The following is a 21,943-nucleotide window of genomic DNA, read 5'->3' on the forward strand; positions in this document are numbered from 1 at the left end:
TTGGCCAGGCTGGTCTCGAACTCCTGACTTCAAGTGATCCTCCTGCCTCGGCCTCCCAAAGTGCTGGGATTATAGGGATGAGCCACTGCACCTGGTCCTTAACTTCTTTTTAAAAATGATTTTCCGTAAACATTTCAATGAGTCAAAACTCAGAAAATGACAGAGTGATTCTGACCCCTCTTGATCATTTAGCAAACATTTGTTTTGTGCCTAGTGGGTAACGGGCTCTGGGGATAAAGTGATGAATTGAAACATACACTCTTAGTGCCCTCCAGGATTTTAGAATCTAATGGACATAAATCCCACTCACCTCTGGAAGTGATGTTCTTTTTCTCCGATCCAGTTATTCTTATATGCTAAGTGCTTTGTACATTTTCCAAAAATCAAAGCTTTCAAGTACACCAAATAGAGAGGGATTTCAGGAAAAAGCACATTAGGAGAGAGGGAGAAGCAGCCTCGCCTTTTATCTTCCTAATTATTGGTCTAATGTCTGCTTTCACACATGCATTGCAAAGTTCATGAGGGCAATTTGTCATTTTATCCCCACTTTTATCCATCACTTTTATCTCCAGCACCTAGAAAAGTGTTTGGCACTTAGAAGACACTCAGCAAATACTGATTGATTGAACAAATTAGTGAATGAGCCTAGGAATATTGCTAGGCAGGCCATAGGTGTTCATTTGCGGATAGTTAAGTAGATGAACAGGTAATAGAACAGATAAGTAGATAAGCGCAGAGACGGGTGAATTGTGAATGGGAGAGTAGAAGGGTAAATAGGGCAATGTGTGGGTGAATGGGTAGGTGAGTAGATGGATGGTTGGGTTGATATGTGTGGAGGGGGTGATTTTAAAAGTGGAAAGACTCAGTATAGTGATCTGGATCCTTGTGATAATGTTCATTTTGTAAAGAAATGTTAATTTTCTCCAGTGAAAGAAATTACAGACGCACCACCAGGGTTTGGACGTATTTATGGCATAGTCCCTGGCACACAGGAGGTATGAAATAAATGTTTTCTGAATGAATGGTGAATGAGAGCAAATGAATAAATGAAGAATTAGCTGGATCATGAGACTTCTTTCTCTGTGTTTCTTCTTTAATCCATTTTCTTAACTATGAGTAAGATTGAGGAGGAGAGAAGGGAATAATTAAGGCAGTTGTGTCCTCAATAGCAGATTATCATAGAAACCACCAACCAGCTGCACCCTCATGATTATTGCAGTGCTTTCCACAATAGCTAAGACGTGGAATCAACCTGGGTATCTAACAACCGATGAATGGGTTTTTTAAAACGTGGTATGTATACACAATGGAGTACTATTCGGCCACAAAAAAAGAACGAAATCCTCTCATTCACAGCAACATGGATAGAACTGGAGGATATAATGTTAAGTGGAAATAAGCCAGGCACAGAACAGAGGATACTAGAGGCTGGGAAGGGGAAGGAAAGGATAGGGAGAGATGTGTTAGAGAATACAAAATTGCAGCTAGTTATTAGATGGATGCAAAAGTAATTGTGGGTTTTGTTATTAAAAGTAATGGCAAAATGAGCAATTACTTTTGCACCACCTAACAGATGGAATAAGTGTTAGTGTTATATAGCACTGTAGAACGGTCTTCAGCGACATTTTTAAAAACAAAAAAAGTAACTATAAAGACAAGATTATATTCTATAATTTCAAATAGCTATAAGACAGATATTGAATGTTCCCAACACAAAGATATGATGTGTTTGTGATTATGGATATGCTAATTACGCTGATCTGATCACTATATATTATACGTATCAAAACATCGCTATGTACCTCATAAATATGTACAATTATTGTATGTCAACTTAAAAATTAAAACTTTTTAAATAAAAAGAATCCACCAATTGCCAGATCACACACACACCCCACTGTCATAAACACCGACTGCAGCCTGCCCAGGCTCCCTTCACCAGGATGACACGCCCTTCCCTTCCGCTTTATATGCTTCTGTGTCCTTTCTGAGCTGTGTCTTTTCAGAGCTGCATCCTTTCTCCAACAAGACCCCTTGACAGATGGGCACCACCTCCCCCAGAAGGCTGTAACTTTCCTCTCTCCTGGAGGTGGCACACAACCACTGACTGACTGATGCAGGGGTCCAGAAGGCCAGCCCGTTCATCTCAAGGAGAGATTGCTCCACAAGCCCAACCTAGACTTTACAGGAGTCACACCCTGGCTTGGTTCCTTCCCCTGCCTGTCCTGCTCTCCTTGCCCACTCTCCCTTGAGAGCCACCAATAAACCACGTGCTCTTGGATCCCTGTCTCAAGCTCTGCCTCTAGGGAGCCTGACCTAAGGCAGTCTCTAACCCCGTTAACATTTTCCAGACATAGAGTAAAGTTCATGGCTTTGTTGCTTTCCTTATGCTCTAACCAGGGACCCCATTTCTCTCTCCTGTGAGAGCAACATCACCAACTGTTCCAAGGCGGGATGTTTTCAGGAGGGGTGTAACAAAATGATACAGCAAAGGTTGCTGCCTGGGCATTAGAAGTAGAAAACCACACCCAGATGGCCCAAGCCAGTAGCTGGGGATACGAACCTCACCATGTCTTTCCCACCTAGCAGAATAGACTCCCCGCTTTCCTGCCACTTCCATTAAATGGACCATTCAGACATTTGCCTGTGAATTTCAAGTGAGCCACGTCCTATTCCCTAATATATATTGTTAATTGCTGTGTGTGCTCACTCACTATCTCTTTCTGCCTGACTCTTCCTCTTCATTTCTGCCTCTCATGACCCGAGGATGGAGGGCCATCAGGGCAAGTAATAAATCTTCGGATTTATTTCCTATCACGATGGTGTACTGAATTTGCATCTTCCATCTGAATCAGGGGCTACTCCAGGCCGGGTTTTTCCTGGGATGCCAGGGAGAACATGAGGGTAGGCTCCCAGGCCACAGCAATCGTCAGTCAGGCAGAAACTGGACACAGGTCAGCAAGAGCTGCAAGGACACCTGCCAGTATAAACAACTTTCTCATGTGAAACACACCCTGGTCACAGTCAACACAACTAAGCATTAGATTATCGGCCATGTAAAAGAAGTATCCAGTGCACAGCACGTGTAGACACCCATGCTCAGCTCCCCTCCATTTCCTGGCAGGGCTGCTAAGTGCTCTGGTATTGGAACCCCAATTTAGCTGGGGGCTGTTAAAATAAAGGGTCCATGCTACCTCATATCCAGCACCATAGTTATGTTGGCCTATCTCTTAGAAAAGTCAGTGTGAGGGATGTGGAGGGGGCAGGGCGTTCTGAAGCCCTTACTGGGCACATTCATACAGGCGAGTACTTTCTCTGTGCTTTTCAGCAGTTGTGGCAAAGCACATCAGCACCACTGCAGGGTTACTGGGTGGTAGACCACGCATACACAGACCCTGAGGCAAGAATTCAAAGCGTATTTGGGAGGTGACTCATCCCAGGATGTATTAGTTCATTTTCATACTGCTATAAAGAACTGCCGAAGGCTGGGTAATTTACAAAGGAAAGAGGCTTAATTGACTCACGGTTCAACATGGCCGGGGAAGCCTCAGCAAACTTACCATCACCTCAGAAAATAAAGGGGAAGCAAGGCTCATTCTGCACGACGCAGCAGGAAAGGTGCTGAGTGAAGGCGAAAAGCTCCTTATAAAACCACCAGATCTCGTGAGAACTCACTCACTATCACGAGAACAGCAGCGAGGGAAACGCCCCCATGATTCAGTTACGTCCCACCTGGTCTCTCCCACACACGTGGGGATTGTGAGGATTACAATTCAAGAGGAGATTGGGATAGGGACTCAAAGCCTAACCATATCACAGGGAGCACCTGAAGCCGGTGGGGAACTGAGATAGGGAAAGGAAGAAGCCAGTCACAGGTGTGTTCATGAGCAGGTTATTGCAGTGGACCCTTGGAGTCCAGTCTCCAGGAAACTCTGGGGAACTGTGAAGAATTAGTCTCAAAGTTGTTCCCCCTGTGGACAAGGATGCTAGGTATTGATTCACCAACTGCTGTATCTCATTGGCTAAGGGCCGCTCCTGGGAGTGTTAATTGCCCCAGTATTTTGGCCTGCTCTGCGTTTAAGCCAAGAAACTTCCTAGCTAGAGACCCCATCAGACAGAGAGCTGCAAATATTCGCCATTGACAGCCGTGGGCATGAGGGAACGGGGGTGCCATGGGAACGTGGTCTGCCACACTGGCCCACGTATCCCTGCAGGTGCCTCACCACACTATCTTCTTCATTCAGACACCTTAGTTGGTGACACAGGTGCAGGAAGAGAGGGATCCAGGAGTCAGGACGAGGAGTCGGGGAGGGAAAGCTCCTCATTATAGAGCAGGCCTGAGTCAGGGCAGTTGAAAAGGAGCCAGAAAGGGCTTCAAAGGCACAGAACAACCACTCACCCACTGGCACTTCCAGTCATATGGGACTTGGACCAAAGAGTACCCCATGGAGCAGAAAGAGCCTGTGTATTTCCCAATCATCATTCCAGGTCGTGAGGCTCCAGCAGCACACGTGGGTTGGTGGGTTGGTGCTGGGGCATCTCCTGTTCTTGCTGCCTTCACCTATTCTCCCTAATCTTGGCTACAACCTCTCTACCCTATGGAGAACCACTCACTCCTGCAAATATGATCCCGTGCATGAGAACAAGCTGGGCCCCTCAGATGTCTGCTCCTTGGAATTTGAACCTGGAGCAGAGGGATACTGTTTGTCTCCAGAGATGCTGTAACAAAGACCACAGACTGGGTGGCTCCAAACAACAGAAACTTCGGGAGGCTGGAACTGCAAGATGGAGTTGTCAGCAGGGCCCTGCTCCCTCTGAAACCTGTAGGGGAAAATTCTTCTCTTAGCGACCGGATGTTTGCTGTCATGTGTTGAAATATAATCCCTAATGGGATAGTATTTGGAAATGAGAGGTAATGTGGGCAGAGCCTTTATGAATGGGATCAGCACCCTTAGAAAAAGAACAGGCTGGGTGTGATGGCTCACACCTGTAATCCCAGGTATTTGAGAGGCCAAGGCGGGTGGATCACCTGAGGTCAGGAGTTCGAGACCAGCCTAGCCAACATGGTGAAACCCCGTCTCTACTAAAAATACAAAAATCAGCCAAGCATGGTAGTGCATGCCTCGGGTCCCAGCTACTCAGGAGGCTGAGGCAGGAGAATCACTTGAACCTGGGAGGCGGAGATTGTAGTAAGTTGAGATTGCGCCCCTGCACTCCAGCCTGAGCAACAGAGGGAGACTCCATCTCAAAAAAGAAGAATCCAGAGACCTAACTCACTGCCTTTCCACCGTGTGAAAATGCAGCAAAAAGGCAGTGTCTGCAACCTGGAAGAGGGCCCTCACCAGAACCCAGCCCTGCTGGCACCCTGATCTTGGACTTCCCAGTCTCCAGAAATGTGAGAAATACATTTCTGTTGTTTATAAGCCATCCAGTTTATGATATTTTTTACACCAGCCCAAGCTGCCTAAAACACCTTCCTCCATCTTGTAGCTTCTGATGTTTGCAGCCAGTCCCTGGAGTTACTTCAGTTACAGAGTATCACCCTAGTCTCTGCCTCTGTCACCACATGGCCAGCTTTGCCCTGTGTGTCTCAATCTCTTCTCCTCTCATAACGATGCCAGTCATATTGGATTGGGGTTCACCTTACTCCAGTATGACCTCATCTTAACCTAATTATATCTGCACAGACCCTACTTCCAGATAAGGTCTTATTCACAGGTACTGGGGGTTAAGATTTCAACATATCTTTTTGTGGGACAAAATTCAACCGATAACAGACATGAATCCTGAAACCATATGGAGCCCCTTCATCTCCAGAGAGGTGCCTGGAGGGGACTCCCTGGATTTTCAACTTGCCTTGGTTCCTGTGCTTTCCAAAGTCTACTTGGAAGGTTTTCCTTGATTCTGTGAGCTATAGCTCCATATCCTTATCATAAGCTCCTTTTCATTTTGTTTTTTTACCCTCTTAAGACAGAGTTGGCCACATAAACCTACAAAAAAAAAAAAAAAACTCCCCCAGGGCTTCATATGCACATTATAGTTTGAAAAGCCTTGAACTATGGTACCTGAAAATATTTTGTAAGCTGTAAAGCAATAACCACATACATTATCAATACTTTATTTTCAATTGTTTCCTATGTCTTCCTGCCCAGTTTCACTTACGTGTCAAAAGCAGTATCCCAAGGGCCTGGTAGAGCACTTGGCACAGTCCAAATATTTAATACAAGGCAGTGTCTGCTAACAATATACACTGATCTTAGAGGAGGAGCTCTGACCCGTGGCTGGAGAGAATATTAATAGGTACAATCTTTTCGGCAAGAAATGTGGCAATTATACCAAAACTTCTTAAATACACATAATCTTTAACCAAGTAATTCCACTCCTAAGAATTTGTTTTAAGGAAGTAATTAAGCACATGCACAAAGATTTAGCACAGCCTTATATTGGAGGAAAAAATGGAGATAATTCAAAAAAATAGGCTCAATGGAAGTAAGATAAATCATTTATATCCAAACAAGACAAAGCTCCACATTACATTAGGTATTATGGAAATATATTTATCACCAGTACACTGACCAAGGAACACTCCTGCAGTGTTATTAAAAAAAAAAAAAAAAAAAAAGCTATTTTGCTTACCCTTCTGCCTTTTGAGACAGGAGAAGGGGTATTTATTTTCCTCTCCTTGGATGAAAACCAGGGGTAGCTTTCATGAGACATCTGGGCTCTCTTAGATCATGAAAAGTGCTCCGGACACTGCTGGTCGTTAAAAAAAAGAAAGAAAAAAGAAAAAAATCTCAGTTTGGTAATGGTTAGTCCAGTTCAATGTAATAATTAAAATGTCAATCTTTACTGAAAGTTAAAATTTCTTCTTCCTCCAGCTGTTGTTGCCATAGCCTCCCTGCAGTGCTGGTTCCTAAAGGATGGGTAGGAATTCTACAAGAGGAAAGGAAGGGGGAGGGCAGTCCAGATGGAAGGAACAGTCCCAACAAAGAGGAAGACAACAAAGGACACACCATCCTTGGTGATGCTGAGAGGAAGGGATGCCCTCACAATAGCAACACTGTTTCAGAAGCTGTGGGAACTCAACCTATTAAACTAAATAGAATTGGAAATATGCAAACGAGACTGTGTGTGTGTAAACAATCTTGTGAGCCATTGAGGGCAATGGTTTGGAAGTTAAATGGGGGCAAATTCAAATCTTAACTTTGCCGTTTAGTAACTGGGTGCCCTTGGGCAATTTCCTTAAACTCCCTAAGCTTCAGTTTCCTCATCTGTAAGATGAGGAATGACTCTTAGGTTATGAGGATTAAATGAGATAATGTATGCAAAGAACTAGGCACTATACCAGAGACATAGAGAGTGCTTACAAGCGGTAATTGCTGAACGCTGCCTGGGTGAGCTAGAAAACTCTAGGTTTGAGCTCATCCCCCTCTGCCCCCAACCCCCACCTCCACCCCTACACCCACCCCCTGGGATGCCACAGTTGGAAGCAACTGTGCCATCTGCAATTTCTACTACACAGTTGATATGGCCCCATGCCAGGAACCATTTCCTTCCCAGAACCATGATGAGAGGGAGGTGGCCTTGGGAGCCACAGTGCAAGACTCAGGCCCAAACTGGGATCAGAAGGAAAAACAGACACTTCCTTCAAGTAAGCGCTTAGAAAAGACGAAGACTTTCAGAGACCAGTGGGAATTGGAGTCCACAGACCCCTTCCAGAAAGCTCTGACTTTTCTAAAGTAAAATTGGGATCTTCCTGAGATGCTGGAGATTGGGAAAGCGAGACCCAATAATGACAAATTACATTTCTCACCAGCCCACTGGGAGGAGGGGAGGAGGGCTGGGAGAGGGAGTGGATATCAAATATTTTTGAAAAATTATTCATTCTAAACAGTCCCACACCCCTCTCCTTCCCATCCAGCCTCCCATTCCCCGGAGGCAACTATTTCTAATTCTTTTTGCTCTTTCTTCTGGGTGTTAAATCTGTATCTCCATAAAGTCCGTCCTCGTTACTCAAAATTTCATATTTGTGAATTTACCTACTAGGTAAAATTTATTTGTAGCTCCAAAATCAGTACTCACTGTGCTTCTGTAGTTGGTAGCAAAAACACTGAGTCACCTCTAATGTTGTGCCCAGCAGAGGTGGAGCAAGGCAACATTTCGTCTTCTTGTTCCTGCTCTCGCACAGAGATGTCCGTAGGATGGAGACTGTGGGCAGCATAGTGCGAGCAGCTCCAGCGCAGGAGCCATTAGGGCGGGGTTTGAATCTCAAATCTGGCATCTATTAGCGGGGTGGCCTCAAACCAGTCACTTAACATTTCAAAACTTGGAAAAAAATGTTTAAATAAAACCTAGCTGGGATCCCATTTTTGTGTATGTTAGGGGGGCTGGTGAATATTTATTCTATTCTATGGGCTATAATCCATTACTACCATTAAATATTTTTCTGCTCCCATTGTCCCAGACTGGCCCTTAGGAGCTCCTTGCAGGTGCCTCCCGTGTCCTTCTGACATTCTCCCTGTGGGTTTTCAAGGGCATCTTCATTGACTGGCATCACAAGGTGTTCCAGACTCATCTTGTGCTTTTCCATCCCACCTCCAGAATCAACCATCTCCTCAAGGCAGGGCAATCTTCGCGTGGTGAAAGGCTGAGTATCGAAGAGCAAACCAAAACCACGAGCAAATCCTTCAGGCCTCTGCTTGTATCACACCTGCTCATTGGCCAAACCAAAAGACATGGCCAAGACCAAAATCAAGGTGCAGGGAAGTGTACTCCACTCCAATGGGAGGAGCTACAGAGTCCCGTGGTGAAAGGTATGAATGTGTAATTCCAGTGTAGACGGCATGTCAAAGTGGGGAACAACATTCCAATCTCTCACTTTGCCCTTACTTCCCGGCCTTTATTTAAAGCATACTGAACTATTTGCTGGGCTACAAAAAGTATAAACCTGAGTTGCCCTCAAAGCAACCATGCTAGCAGTTGTATCCATATTCTAAACCCAGTAGTCAGGTAGAAATATAGACAGCAGCAGACACCCATAATAATTATAATAATGTATTAATATAAATCACAATAGCATTTTGAAGGCATGCTACACATACACGGGCTCTTTCATTTACTCTCATAATATTGCTATTATAATAAGGGTTTTATTCATTTGCCTTCAATAGCTACTTATGCCAGCTTTGGTTTGAATAAAGTGGTAGTTTGTTTTCTCAGCCCAAATTATGGGTTCTCGGTCAACTTGGACCTCCAGCTACAGCAGACGGCCTCTCCTGGCAAAGCAGTTTCTCTCCTTACCTCTCTTGTCAGCTGGCAGACTCTGGTCTGGGTATAGCTGCTCTATCAAGACTGCTGAAAGAGCAAGAAATCATCAACATAAACCAACATTCGGAATGCTCCCCACTATTTCCCCTCTTATCACAGCCTCACCCAGCTTGCAGTGTGCATCTTCAAGAATTGTATATAGTAGTTGAAGCAAAATTTTGTAGTTGAAGCAAAATTTTGCCACTGCATAACAAGAGTCACCAGCTTTCCAGCCTGTAATGTGTGTCCCCTCCTTGCTCAAAGCCCTGCCTGCTGCACTTAGTCAATTCTACTTTTAGTGTTGTTCCTTGTAGCATCCCACTTCTGGTACCACATTCTTTGTCAGTAAGAGCTCTTAGGCACAAAGAATCCACTATGGCTAGCTTAAACAGAAAAATAATTAGGCAAGTCATCATCATCATCATCATCACAGATGACAGGGTCTTGCTCCGTCCTAGTGGACATAACCTGACAGGCCAGCAGGAGAAAGGGGCTTGGAGCTAAGCACCAAGAACAGAGTCTGAAATGATGCCATAGGACTAACACGAGAAGGGAGTCACCATTGAAGAATCTGAACTTGACTTTACTGCACCTGCTACTGCCACCCACTAGCACTGACATCACTTCTGCCTTGGGATTTAACCTTGCAGCCTCCAGAAAACCATCGCCACTGCCACCACCACCACCATACTCATTCCTGACACCACTCACACCAGAAAAGATGGAAGCTCCAAGTACATCCCGTCTCTGCACCTCACTCACTCCCAAATTAAAGTCATGCCTGAGTGTATCTGAATGATACAGCCTAGGTCATAGGCCTGAGCCCTGGCTGCAAGCAAGGTTGGGAATTTGAGTTCTGACTTCTAGACTGGGATTAAAACATAAAGATTTCCACAAATATTAAGGAGGCCATTCCAGGGATGATGGGCAGCCATGAATATGACTGATATTTGCTACAATCATCAAGATACTTTCAAGTTAGAAAAGCAAAATGCAGAACAATATGTATAGACTACTATCACTTGCATAAGAAGCAGAAATTGTCTACATGCACAGACTATCTCTGGACGGTTTCAGAGGAAACAGATAACTATTATCTCCAGGGAAGGGAACTCAGTAATCAAGGATGGGAGGAAGATGTAATTATCAGTGTATACTCCCTTGTACCCTTTGATTAAGAAGGATGCAATGTAAGGAAGAACAGGGGATGGAGGAGAAGAGGGAAGGAAGGAGAGAGGCACTGTGTTTCTTGCTTCTCTCATTCTCACAGGTGGGCTCCAGCACGGCCCCCAGCAAAGCCATTTTTACTCATCTTTGCTCTTTCTCATTCAGCCCTGTAAGTACATTGAGACACACCCTTTTCACCCTGGCAAGGAGAAAACTTTAGAACTTGCCTGGGCATAGAAAGTGCTCATTATCCATCCAGTTGGGGAGGAGGGTGTAGCAATAATAGGCACATTCTGCCTCTTTGCACTGAGCAAAATGTGTTCTCTGCACATGTGAACACAGCTGCCATTTTGTATGTGCCAAAGACTCAATGCAAATAAAGATATATTTTAGGTGTCTGTTGCCATTTCTAAGTCATCAGACATCTAGCAGGTTTATAAGTTGAAAACTTAATAGAGAACTTTATATTGGGTAAATGTTCATCAAAACCATCAATCAGGAAAAAAAATTCACTTCTTTTCTCCCTCAAGCAGCTTTCTTATTCCACCTAAGTTAACTCTACAGAATTTTTAGTGAAAAGGTGCTAGAGGAAAAAATCACTTGTGCTTAACAAGTTAAAGTAGCCGAGATTTTCAAAGGCCTTTACTCATTTATCTCCCTTTTTTGTTCAGTGAATATGGAATATGGCCACATCTCTCATTCAGTCTAATCTACCCATATCCCAGACATGATGTGACTTACTTTTTTTTTATTTAAACTGAGACAGGGTCTTGCTCTGTTACCCAGGTTAGAGTGCAGTGGTGCAATCATGGCTTACTGCAGCCTTGATCTCCCAGTCTCAAGCGATCCTCCCACCTCAGCCTCCCAAGTAGCTAGGATCACAGGCGTATACCACCACACCCAGCTAATGTCTATTATTTTTTAAATTTTTTTTCTTCAACTTTTACTTTAAGTTCAGGGGTACATGTGCAGGATGTGCAGGTTTGTTACATAGTAAACATGTACCATGGTGTTTGCTGCACAGATCATTGCATACTTTTTATTATTGTTATTATTATTATTATTTTTGGTGGAGATGTGCATCTCCTTATGCTGCCCGACCTGGTCTTAAACTCCTGGGCTCAAGCAATCCTCCTGTCTTGGCCTCCTAGGTGTTGGGATTATGGGCCTGAACCACCACACCCAGTTGATTTACCTTTTTGAAGGTACTAGTTCAAAGGTGCGTTTATCAGTGTATGGGTAATTGAAAACAGGTCTCTTTTTCTTCAATATTTGCACCTTGAATGTATAAGATTTCAAAGTCAAGAGACAGAGCTTCTCTTTGTCTTCCACCCTTTTGTTTCCTGAAGCACAACTATCTGCTAACTAAATATATATATATATATATAAATGCCTTAAAACAGTTCTCTAGAAACTTCAGGTTATTATGAGCAACTATGAAGCTCTTATCCAATGTTTCAAATTCCATCTCAAACATCATCTCCTTTCTGAAGCCTTTTTTCATATTTCCTACCACTCCAAACACCTGGCAGAAGTAGTCACCTTCTTCAGTATTCCTTAGCATCCCTCCTACCATTCGAAGATAAAGTGTGTGCCCAGTTAATCTGAGGATTTTCAACATATATTATGGTGTCTAGTTCACAGTAATACAGTGACTAGTGAATAAATAATCCATTGGTGATTAATATGCATGAATGAATTAAACAACAGACTCAGTGAACGCTTGTTTTTTAAGGGGGCAAAGGGTGTGCATTTTTTTAATATATATGTATAAAATTTTGAAGTTCGGGATATACTTTTTAACCCACTTCTAACCCAGTATCTTAGGGGATGGGTTGGACCTGTGTCATATGAACAATAGTAACCGTGTAATAAGTAAAACATAAAATTAAATTAAAAGCCTAGGACAGCCGGGCATGGTGGCTCACGCCTGCAATCCCAACACTTTAAGAGGCTAAAATGCGAGAATGGCTTGAGCCCAAGAGTTCAAGACCGGCCTGGGCAACAAAGTGAGACTCTGTCTCCCCAAAAGATAAATTTTAAAATTAGCCAGGCGTGGTGGTGCACACCTATAGTTCCAGCTTGGGAGGCTGAGAATCACTTGAGCCTGAGACATCAAAGCTGCAGTGCGCCATGATAGTGCCACTGCACTCCGACCTGGGGGACAGCAAGACCCTTTCTCAAAAAAAAAAGCCTAGGACACATAATACGGATGAAACTCACAAACATAATGTTGAACACAGGAAGCCAGACACGAAATAATACACATGGTCTGATTCCATTTATATAAAGTACAAAGACCAGCAAAACCCCTCTAAGGAGTTAGAAGATAGGATAATGGTTATCCTGGGCCTGGGATAGCGGGATGGGCCGGCAGCGGTGATCAAAACTGAAAGGAATAACTAAAAGGGGTCACTAAGGGGCTTCTGAGGACTGGTGATGTCCTGTTTCTTCAACTGGGCACTCTTTATACACTACTGTCTTTATATACTCTGTATACAGGTGTGTTCAGTTTGCAAAAACTCATCAACTATACATTCATGATTTGTGCTCTTATCTATATATAATGTGTATATGTATGGGTGTGTGTATATATAATACACATTTATATACACACAAGTCACTACATATAATTAAAAGTTTAAAAATTAACCTAGGCCAAGAAGAAAGCTTAAAACCAGTTGAATTCTTTAGCACAATGCAGATATTTTCAACTGAGAAGAGAAAAGCCCATGTTGGTATAAATAGATAGAGCCATAATTCAAGGTCACACATAAAATCTTGACCACAGGGTGGGCACACTGGCTCACACCTGTAATCTCAACACTTTAGGAGGCCGAGCAGGTGGATCATGAGGTCAAGAGATCAAGATCATCCTGGCCAACATGATGAAACCTTGTCTCTACTAAAAATACAAAAATTGTAGTCCCAACTACTCGGGAGACTGAGGCAGGAGAATCACTGGAACCTGGGAGGCGGCGGTTGCAGCAGTGAGCCGAGATCTCGCCACTGCACTCCAGCCTGGGGACAGAGCAAGACTCCACCTTAAAACAACAATATACATATGTGTGTGTGCGTGTGTGTGCATGTATTGACCACAGTCTAAGTTCTAATGGTCCATGAGCAGGGTTTTCAGAGAGCAAACGTTAAATACTTTCTACCCAGATGAGAGCAGATTTGCTCATGGTGTTAAGAGGTAGGGAAGTGGGACCAGATGACACTTCCCGTCGTCGACAAACTCTACCAAATGAAGACTTTCTGTTTCAAGTTTTTAATGATTTTATTTTAATTATAATATCCTATATTTGCCAACAGTGTTCAACTAACCTTTTTAAATGTACTTTCAAACCATAATAATTCCTGAATATGGTAATGTTGAAGCAAAAACAGAGATTCAACTTTTACATTTTATAACTTCTTTATTAAAATTTAAGTCTTCACAAGCCTTTTAATGCAAATCGCTGAAGCCTGTATTATATTGCGTGAAATTCCTCCGTGGGATGGCAGGCATTCTATCTCTCTACCTATTTCACAGATGAGGAAACTGACATTTCCATGTCTGTTTTATTCACCACAGTATTCTGGGAGCCCAGGCCCATCCGGAGACCTGTAGAGCAGTAAGCACTCAACAAATGTGCATTAAATGAACAAAGGAAGCTTGGGGAGGTTGTGTAAACTGCCGAGGTCACCCACCCTTCCTGGGTGGCCCCAGCCCTCTTTGAAAATAAATCCAACAACAGGAAGGCGACCGGCGGGACCGGTGGTGATCCTGAGGTGAGCCACACCAGGTGTGGCCCAGACTTCCGCATGCAGCCTGCCCTTGGGTCTCCTGGAGTCTTCCCGGGTCGGGAGCCTCAGCCTTCTGGAGACTGACATCATCCTCTTACTCAGAGACGAATCTTTTTGTTGTTGCCACCACCTCGCAGACCACAGGTGCTCCGGGGCTCTTTCTAAGGGAGACAAGCTGTTCTAGCCGGGAGGCTGGAGTCTCCTGCGCCTGGACAAACCCCGGGGTGTGAGGGATGGGTATGCCTGAAAGGAGGGGAAGTGGCGCGGCTTTAATCATCTGGGCTAGTCCCCGGCGGGCCTGGGGGAACAGGGAAACTGGAGGCTGCCTTGAAGGGGCAGGATGAGACATCGCAAGAGGAGCTGCAGATAGTGAGCGTGCGCTCCGGGTTCTCGCCGCCTTCTCACCTCAGAGCAGCCCTTCGGCCACCCTTTGCCCTTAAAAATCTGCAGACTGCGCCTCCTCTCCGCGGGAGCTAGACCTAGCAGGCCCGCGCTGGGCGTGCCCTCGCCTGCCCCGCCGCGCGTTGCCCTCAGCCGGGCCGCTGGGGGCCGTGCAGTGCACCTGGCACGCCGCGCCAGGCTGGGGGCCGGCACCGAGCCTCCGCGGGCGGTCCCAAGGCAGCTTTGCCTGCGCGCCCTGGCTCCAGCCCTCACCTGCCTCAGCCTTAGCTGAGCAGCCGCCGCCACCGAGCGCCCCCCGCTCCCCACTTCGCCAGCGCCAGCTCCTCGGTTTGGCCCGGGGTAGTTTGTAGGGACGCAGCTCTCCACGTGCGCGACTGCGAGGCTGGACACTACAGGCTCCTGGAAAGGAGGTGGGTGCTCCGGGGCTAAGGCTGGGGAGCTGGAGGTTGGGAGGCTTTGATGGGCACCAGTGGCTTCTGAGCCCCCTTACCCCCTTTCTTTCTGCAGCCTCTTGTACTCAAATGGCTATTGATTGAAAATAATTTCGTCTGGATGTGACCACCTTCTCCGGCCCTCTGCATCTGGCCGCAAAATAAACTTTCAGTTCAGCCGCAGGTGCTGCCTTAATGGGAGTAAGGGGCAGGCTTATCCACCCAACATCCTCCCCAGGATCCTGCAGAGCTGGCAAAAGACAGGTTCAGTGGCCTTCGAACACCAAGCACCTTCAGATCTTCCAGGGGAAGGGTCGGGGACTGTTTCCCCCTCATCTTTCCTCCTTCCTGCTCTCCATCCCTCCAGCCCTCCTTCCCTGCTTTCCTTTCTTTGATTTTCGGTGAAGGGCTGTTGAGTTTCACTCTGCCGGTAGCTTTGCTTCTTGTTTTGGTCTCCTTAGATGCGTTTTCCCGGCTGAAGTTTGCTGCTATCCTTAACAAGTAACAGCTTGCTGCAGACTAGACATTCACTCAAAAATGAAGGCGCAGAAAGATAGGAAAGGAATGCAGGAAAACCTGCTTGGCTAATTTTAGCCTGCATTTTGTTGTAAGGGGAATCAGCATCTATAGCCTAAATGAGTTGTGTTTTGATCACCCAGGTTAGGAAAAGAAAAGACCTTATATGGGATTGCCCCGTAAGGAATCACCTTTAAAAGTTAGTTTCTTTATATACAAAACATTTTAAATAACTAGACCTCATAATCATAGTATTTGAGAAATTGTAAGGATCATAAAGTCGAACAGTTCAATGCCAAGTTATGAGTCTGACGATGAAAGGGTCTCTTTTTTTGTCTCCTCACTGCACAAGATTTGTGTTGATAGAAATGCTTAGTAAAGGCTACTGAGAATTGAGTTCATGTAGTTTGAGGAGTTTTCTTTCATGTTGGCATTGCAACATTATCAGAATGGTTTCCCAGTGTGGTGGATAAGAGTTTGAAATAGAAAGACCTGGATTTCCGTCTGGGCTCCAGCATCTAACTTGCTTTGTGACCTCGGGCAAGTTGCTTCATCTCTCTGAGGCTGAGTTTCCTCATTTCTAAATGAGATTGCTGGGAGGATGATAAAGGGATAACAGAAGACAGGAGTTAACACAGAGCACATCATACAGTCAGTAGGTAATAAATGATACTTGAAGTTGATGATGACAGAAGCAAGCAGTTAGGCCTAATGCAGTCACTAAATGGCACTCCTCATGCAGAGGGTTCTGTGTGTATCTCTGTACACGGGGAGGAGACGCATTGCATCGTTGCATGCTTCTGACTATAAAAACATAAGGAGCAGCCGGGCACGGTGGCTCATGCCTGTAATCCCAGCACTTTGGGAGGCAAAGGCGGGTGGATCACAAGGTCAGGAGTTCAAGGCCAACCTGGCCAGCATGGCAAAACCCCGTCTCTACTAAAAATACAAAAATTAGCCCGGCATCGTGGCACACGCCTGTAATCCCCACTACTTGGGAGGGTGAGACAGAGAATTGCTCGAACCCGGGAGGCAGAGGTTGCAGTGATCCAAGATCGTGCCACTGTACTCCAGCCTAGGCGACAGAGCAAGACCATCTCAAAAAAAAAACCAAAAACATAAGGAGCTACTTCTGAACTCTTAAATTTGATCCTCACCCATAAAATCTGTCCTAAATCTGTTCAGATTTGCAGTATTCAATTTATCTGTGTGGCGTATTTTGAGATTCTTTTATGCTTACAAATGAGTTGTTTCAAATGAACACACAGAACAGATATGACACTGGTTGTTTAATTATTATTAAAAGTAATGTTCCTCAGATATTACCGTCATCCCTGGTTTAATATTGTTCTAAATAGGTTGAAGGGAGGAACTGAGTATAGCCACAGACCAGCAACATCTGGAGTCTGTTAAGAAATGTATGGCCTGTCCTCGACCTGCTGAATAGAATCTGCATTTTAATAGGATCCCGTAGGACACTACAGGCTCCTGGAAAGGAGGTGGGTGCTCCAGGGCTAAGGCTGGGGAGCTGGAGGTTGGGAGGCTTTGATGGGCACCAGTGGCTCCTGAGCCCCCTTACCCCCTTTCTTTCTGCAGCCTCTTGTACTCAAATGGCTAAAAATACAAAATAAAGCTCAAAAAATATCCCCCTAGGGGATCCTATTAAAATGCAGATAAATGGGGATACACCCTCAGAAGAGCCCTTTCTTAGGAGTTTGAGTGCATTGATGTTTCTCAAAAATAGGCTTTATGGAAACATGAATTTCTCATAAACTGGATTTACATGGTAAAGTGAAAAAGACTCATTATCATTTAAATAATTTTTACTTTAAATGTTTAAAACGGCCAGGAGCAGTAGCATTATTTCTGTTTAAAAATAAGAGAGAACTGACATCTCAAGTTTTATTTCAGTTCTGCCAATTTTGGATTCCCGTGTTCCTGTTACCCCCTGAAACATTTCAGTTGTAAACATTCTTTCCTGCTGGCTTCTCCAATGAGGGGGAAACTACGGGTTTGAAGTTCACACCTCCATCTGCACTTTGAAGAGTGAGCTTTTTATATCTGTTACTCCTGTTTTTAAATCTTTTGCCAAAGATGTATCCGAATACGGCCTGGCGCGGTGGCTCATGCCTGTAATCCCAGCACTTTGGGAGGCCAAGGTGGACGGATCACGAGACCATCCTGGCTAACACAGTGAAACCCTGTCTCTGCTAAAAATACAAAAAAATTAGCCTGCCTTGGTGGCAGGCGCCTGTAGCCCCAGCTACTCGGGAGGCTGAGGCAGGAGAATGGCGTGAACCTGCGAGGCGAAGCTTGCAGTGAGCCAAGATCACGCCACTGCACTCCAGCCTGGGCAACAGAACGAGACTCCATCTCAAAAAAAAGAAAAAAAAAGATGTATCCAAATACTTAATTGGTGAATTTAGATAATCAATTTTTATATGATATAGAACAATAAGTAAATCAAATACATGGCAATAATTATTAATGACCTGTAATCTATATGCATTTAAAGTAAAACTATATATTATAATGACTGAAATAGGAATTATTTTGCTTTTTTTATTTTTTGAGCTTTATTACAAGAAGATATAAATTTTTGTAGGAGGAATATAATAATAGACATGTATTAAAGATGTTAAAGATAAGAGGCTTTAACGACATCCTTTTTAAACATCAACTTTATTGAAGTATAATTTGCATACAACAAAACATGTTGAACTATAGTATATAAAATCTGTGCATTTTATTACATGCAAATTATACCTTAATAAAACTGATTTTTTAAAAGGTAACATAGAAGATTGCCTATTGCCAGAATAGTTGAGAGAAGGGCAAAAGAAGTCAACAGAGAGAAAATGAAGATTGAAGCATTGAGTGGACAAAGAAAATACATAGCCAAGTAGTCTTGGAGGAGTGGGTGAGTGGAAAAATGAAGTATATAAATTCAGATGGTTTGAGACCATTTTTATAAAACTTTTTGTCTTTAAAGTTAAGGTGCTGAATTTAATATCTGGAGCACCGGGAACCTTGCAGAGTGTTTTGAAGAGGAGGTTACAATGAAAAAACAAAACAAAAAAGAAATTTGGCTCTGCTAGTCTACTGACACGTCCCGTTTCCTTCCCATATTCCAATCTATGTCTGTCTTTGTGTTCAGCAGACACCAGCGTCTGCCACAATGCTGTCATCCACTGACTTTACATCTGCTTCTTGGGAGCTTGTGGTCCGCGTTGACCATCCCAATGAAGAGCAGCAGAAAGACGTCACACTGAGAGTATCTGGAGACCTTCATGTCGGGGGAGTGATGCTCAAGTTAGTAGAACAGATCAGTAAGTTACTCTTGCTTTATGATTTCTCTGTATTTGAAACCCTGTCTGTTGCATCACCACTAATGGCTGGTCTAGGTTTTTCCGATCATTTATCTTATAATGGCCTGGAGAGCAATCCCCCATGCCTCATCCCAGAGGAGAGAAAGAAATAGCCCAGGCCGGGTGCCGTGGCTCACACCTATAATCCCAGCACTTTGGGAGGCCGAGGTGGGAGGATCACCTGAGGTCAGGAGTTCGAGAACAGGCTGGCCAACATGGCAAAACCCCATCTCTACTAAAAATACACAAATTAGCCGGGCATGGCGGTGGATGCACGTAATCCCAGCTACTTGGAAGCCTGAGGCGGGACAATCGCTTGAACCCAGGAGGCAGAGGTTGCAGTAGGCCAAGATCGCGCCACTGCACTCCAGCTTGGGTGACAGAGCAAGACTCGGTCTCGGGGGGGAAAAAAAACCTGAGTCTTTGGTGGCAAGCTAAAGTTCCCAGTAGCTACAGTGCTGGACTTCAACAGGGATGGGACCCAATCCACTGGTGACATCTAATGTGACTTTAGGTAGCTTGGCATTAGACTACTATGTTAATTCTCTGTAAATACTTGATAGCTTAGTGATGAATTGGTGCTGAGGAGTCTTTTAACACTTATCCACCATTTACTATGCTCCCTGTTTAAACAAAGAAAGAAATTTTCAGGGTTACACTCTTCACATCAGGAGTCAATATTGTCAACCTAGAATTTAATAACATTCTATTTTCTTTGTGCTTCTTTTACCTTCTATTTAAGGCCTTAGATGCTGGCTTTTCATTTGCTCTAGCAAGATAGTTTTTTGTTGTTTGTTTTTTTCAGTAAGTCCTTATTGACATATAATATACATACAGAAAAATTCACTTATCATAAACAAGGCTTCACTTATTATAAACAGTTAAATGGATTTTACAAAGTCTTGTAACCACTCAGATCAAGAAATAGAACATCACCTGTTCCCCACCCAAGCCCCATACCCTGACCCCTCCCAGTCACTACCACCAAGGATAACCACTATCCTGACTTCTATCACCACAGGAATCATTGCTTGATTTTGAACTTTAGACAAATGAGATTACAAAGGATATACTCTTACACATCGACTTTCTTTCACTCAACATTATGTCTGTGAGATTTATCCATACTGTTGCATATTGTTTTGGTTCATTTTCATTGCCATATAATAGTCCATTGTATGGATGTGCCACAATTATTTATCCATTTACCTCTTAATGGACATTTGGTTGTTTCCATTTTCATGCACTTACAGACAGAGCTGCTATAACACCTGTCTTTCAGTGATCATTTCTGTTGGGTGGTATAACTCAGAGAAAAAAATGCTGATTAATAAGGTTTTCCAAAATAGTTGTGCCAATTTATGCTTCTACTAACAGCATTAAGAGGAGCGTTTTCTGGCCGGGCGCGGTGGCTCACGCCTGTAATCCCAGCACTTTGGGAGGCCAAGGTGGGTGAATCACCTGAGGTCAGGAGTTCAAGACCAGCCTGGCCAACATGGTAAAACCCCATCTCTACTAAAAATACAAAAATTTCCTGTAATCCCAGCACTTTGGAAGGCCGAGGCGGGTGGATCACGAGGTCAGGAGTTCGAGACCAGCCTGACCAACATGGTGAACCCCTGTCTCTACAAAAAATACAAAAATTAGCTGGGCGTAGTGGTGCATGCCTGTAATCCCAGCTACTCAGGAGGCTGAGGCAGGAGAATCGCTTGAACCCGGGAGGCAGAGGTTGCAGTGAGCTAAGATTACACCACTACACTCCAGACTGGGTGACAGAGTGAGACTCCGTCTCAAAAAAATATTAGCCTGACACAGTGGCGCGCGTCTGTAATCCCAGCTACTTGGGAGGCTGAGGCAGGAGAATCACTTGAACCCAGGAGGCGGAGGTTGCTGTGGGCTGAGATCATGCCACTGCACTCCAGCCTGGGCAACAGAGGGAGGCTCCATCTCAAAAAAAAAAAAAAAAGAGAGAGAGAGAGAGTTTCTAATTTGAAAAGAGAAAGAAAAAACATTTAAAGAAAAATAAGAAAACAAAGATACTGGTAGCTCTTCATTTTGCAAAATAAAAGACTAAAAATTGACTCCAATATTGATGAAGGGGAAAGATTCTATTTTAATACCAACGTTAAAGGAGGGGAAAGATTGACATTGATGCTAACATTGAGAGGGAGAAAATACTTTAACTCTGACTTCAATTTAGACACTTTGGATATGGCGGTACTGATAAAGAGTTGGACATTACTGAGAAGAATGAAATGTCAATTGTACCGTACTTCTGTGTGGACTTTGATTGGAGGCTATTGCTACTCCCTTGTGACACAGTGGTATAAGGATACATTTCTATAACAGAAATAATCTTGATTAAACAAAGTCAGATGCTTTCAGCCTTCTCAGAAAGGGCCATGGCACAGAGAGATTTTAGCGAAGAGAACTTGAGCATTCATTGTGAACACGTTTATTTTTCTTTTCCTCCACAGTAGCTAAACGTAAATGATGGTAAGGTTTAGTCCCTATTTTTCTTTCTTTTTTTTTTTTTTTTGAGACACAGTGACAGAGTTTTGCTCTTGTTGCCCAGGCTGTAGTGCAATGGTATGACCTCAGCTCACTGCAACCTCTGCCTCCTGGTTTCAAGTGATTCTCCTGCCTCAGCCTCTGGAGTAGCTGGGATTACAGGCGCCCACCACCACATCTGGCTAAGTTTTGTATTTTTAGTAGAGACAGGGTTTTGCCATGTTGGCCAGGCTGGTGTCGAACTCCTGACCTCAGGTGATCGCCTGCATCAGCCTCCCAAAGTGCTGAGATTACAGGTGTGAGCCACAGCACCCAGCCCTATCATTTTTTTTCTTTTTAAATTATTTTATCTTTAAATTTTTTATTTTATTTGATTTTTTAAGTGTTTTTTATTTTACTTCAAGTTCTGGGATACATGTGCAGAACATACAGGTTTGTTACATAGGTATACGC

The 21,943-nt window shown here is 44.0% G+C and overlaps 1 protein-coding gene across 11 annotated transcripts in view; it reads left to right on the plus strand.

Annotated features, from left to right (window-relative positions):
• The first annotated feature begins 14,055 nt into the window (after window positions 1-14,055).
• Window positions 14,056-21,943, plus strand: part of FERMT1 (FERM domain containing kindlin 1) — a 55,556-nt gene continuing 47,668 nt past the window's right edge. Inside the window, exons 1-4 of one of the 11 annotated variants that reach the window (XM_077951250.1) lie at window positions 14,062-15,074; window positions 16,970-17,110; window positions 18,403-18,531; window positions 18,769-18,940. In XM_077951250.1, coding sequence (XP_077807376.1) covers window positions 18,790-18,940 — 151 coding nt within the window. In that variant the 5' untranslated portion in view covers window positions 14,062-15,074; window positions 16,970-17,110; window positions 18,403-18,531; window positions 18,769-18,789. Of the gene's footprint in view, window positions 15,075-16,969; window positions 17,111-18,402; window positions 18,532-18,768; window positions 18,941-21,943 lie in introns of those variants that run through there. The other 10 variants (XM_077951247.1, XM_077951249.1, XM_077951252.1 and 7 more) reach the window with 10 other exon arrangements.

This window comes from Macaca mulatta, chromosome 10, assembly GCF_049350105.2.
Source record: "Macaca mulatta isolate MMU2019108-1 chromosome 10, T2T-MMU8v2.0, whole genome shotgun sequence".
Classification (NCBI taxonomy): domain Eukaryota; kingdom Metazoa; phylum Chordata; class Mammalia; order Primates; family Cercopithecidae; genus Macaca; species Macaca mulatta.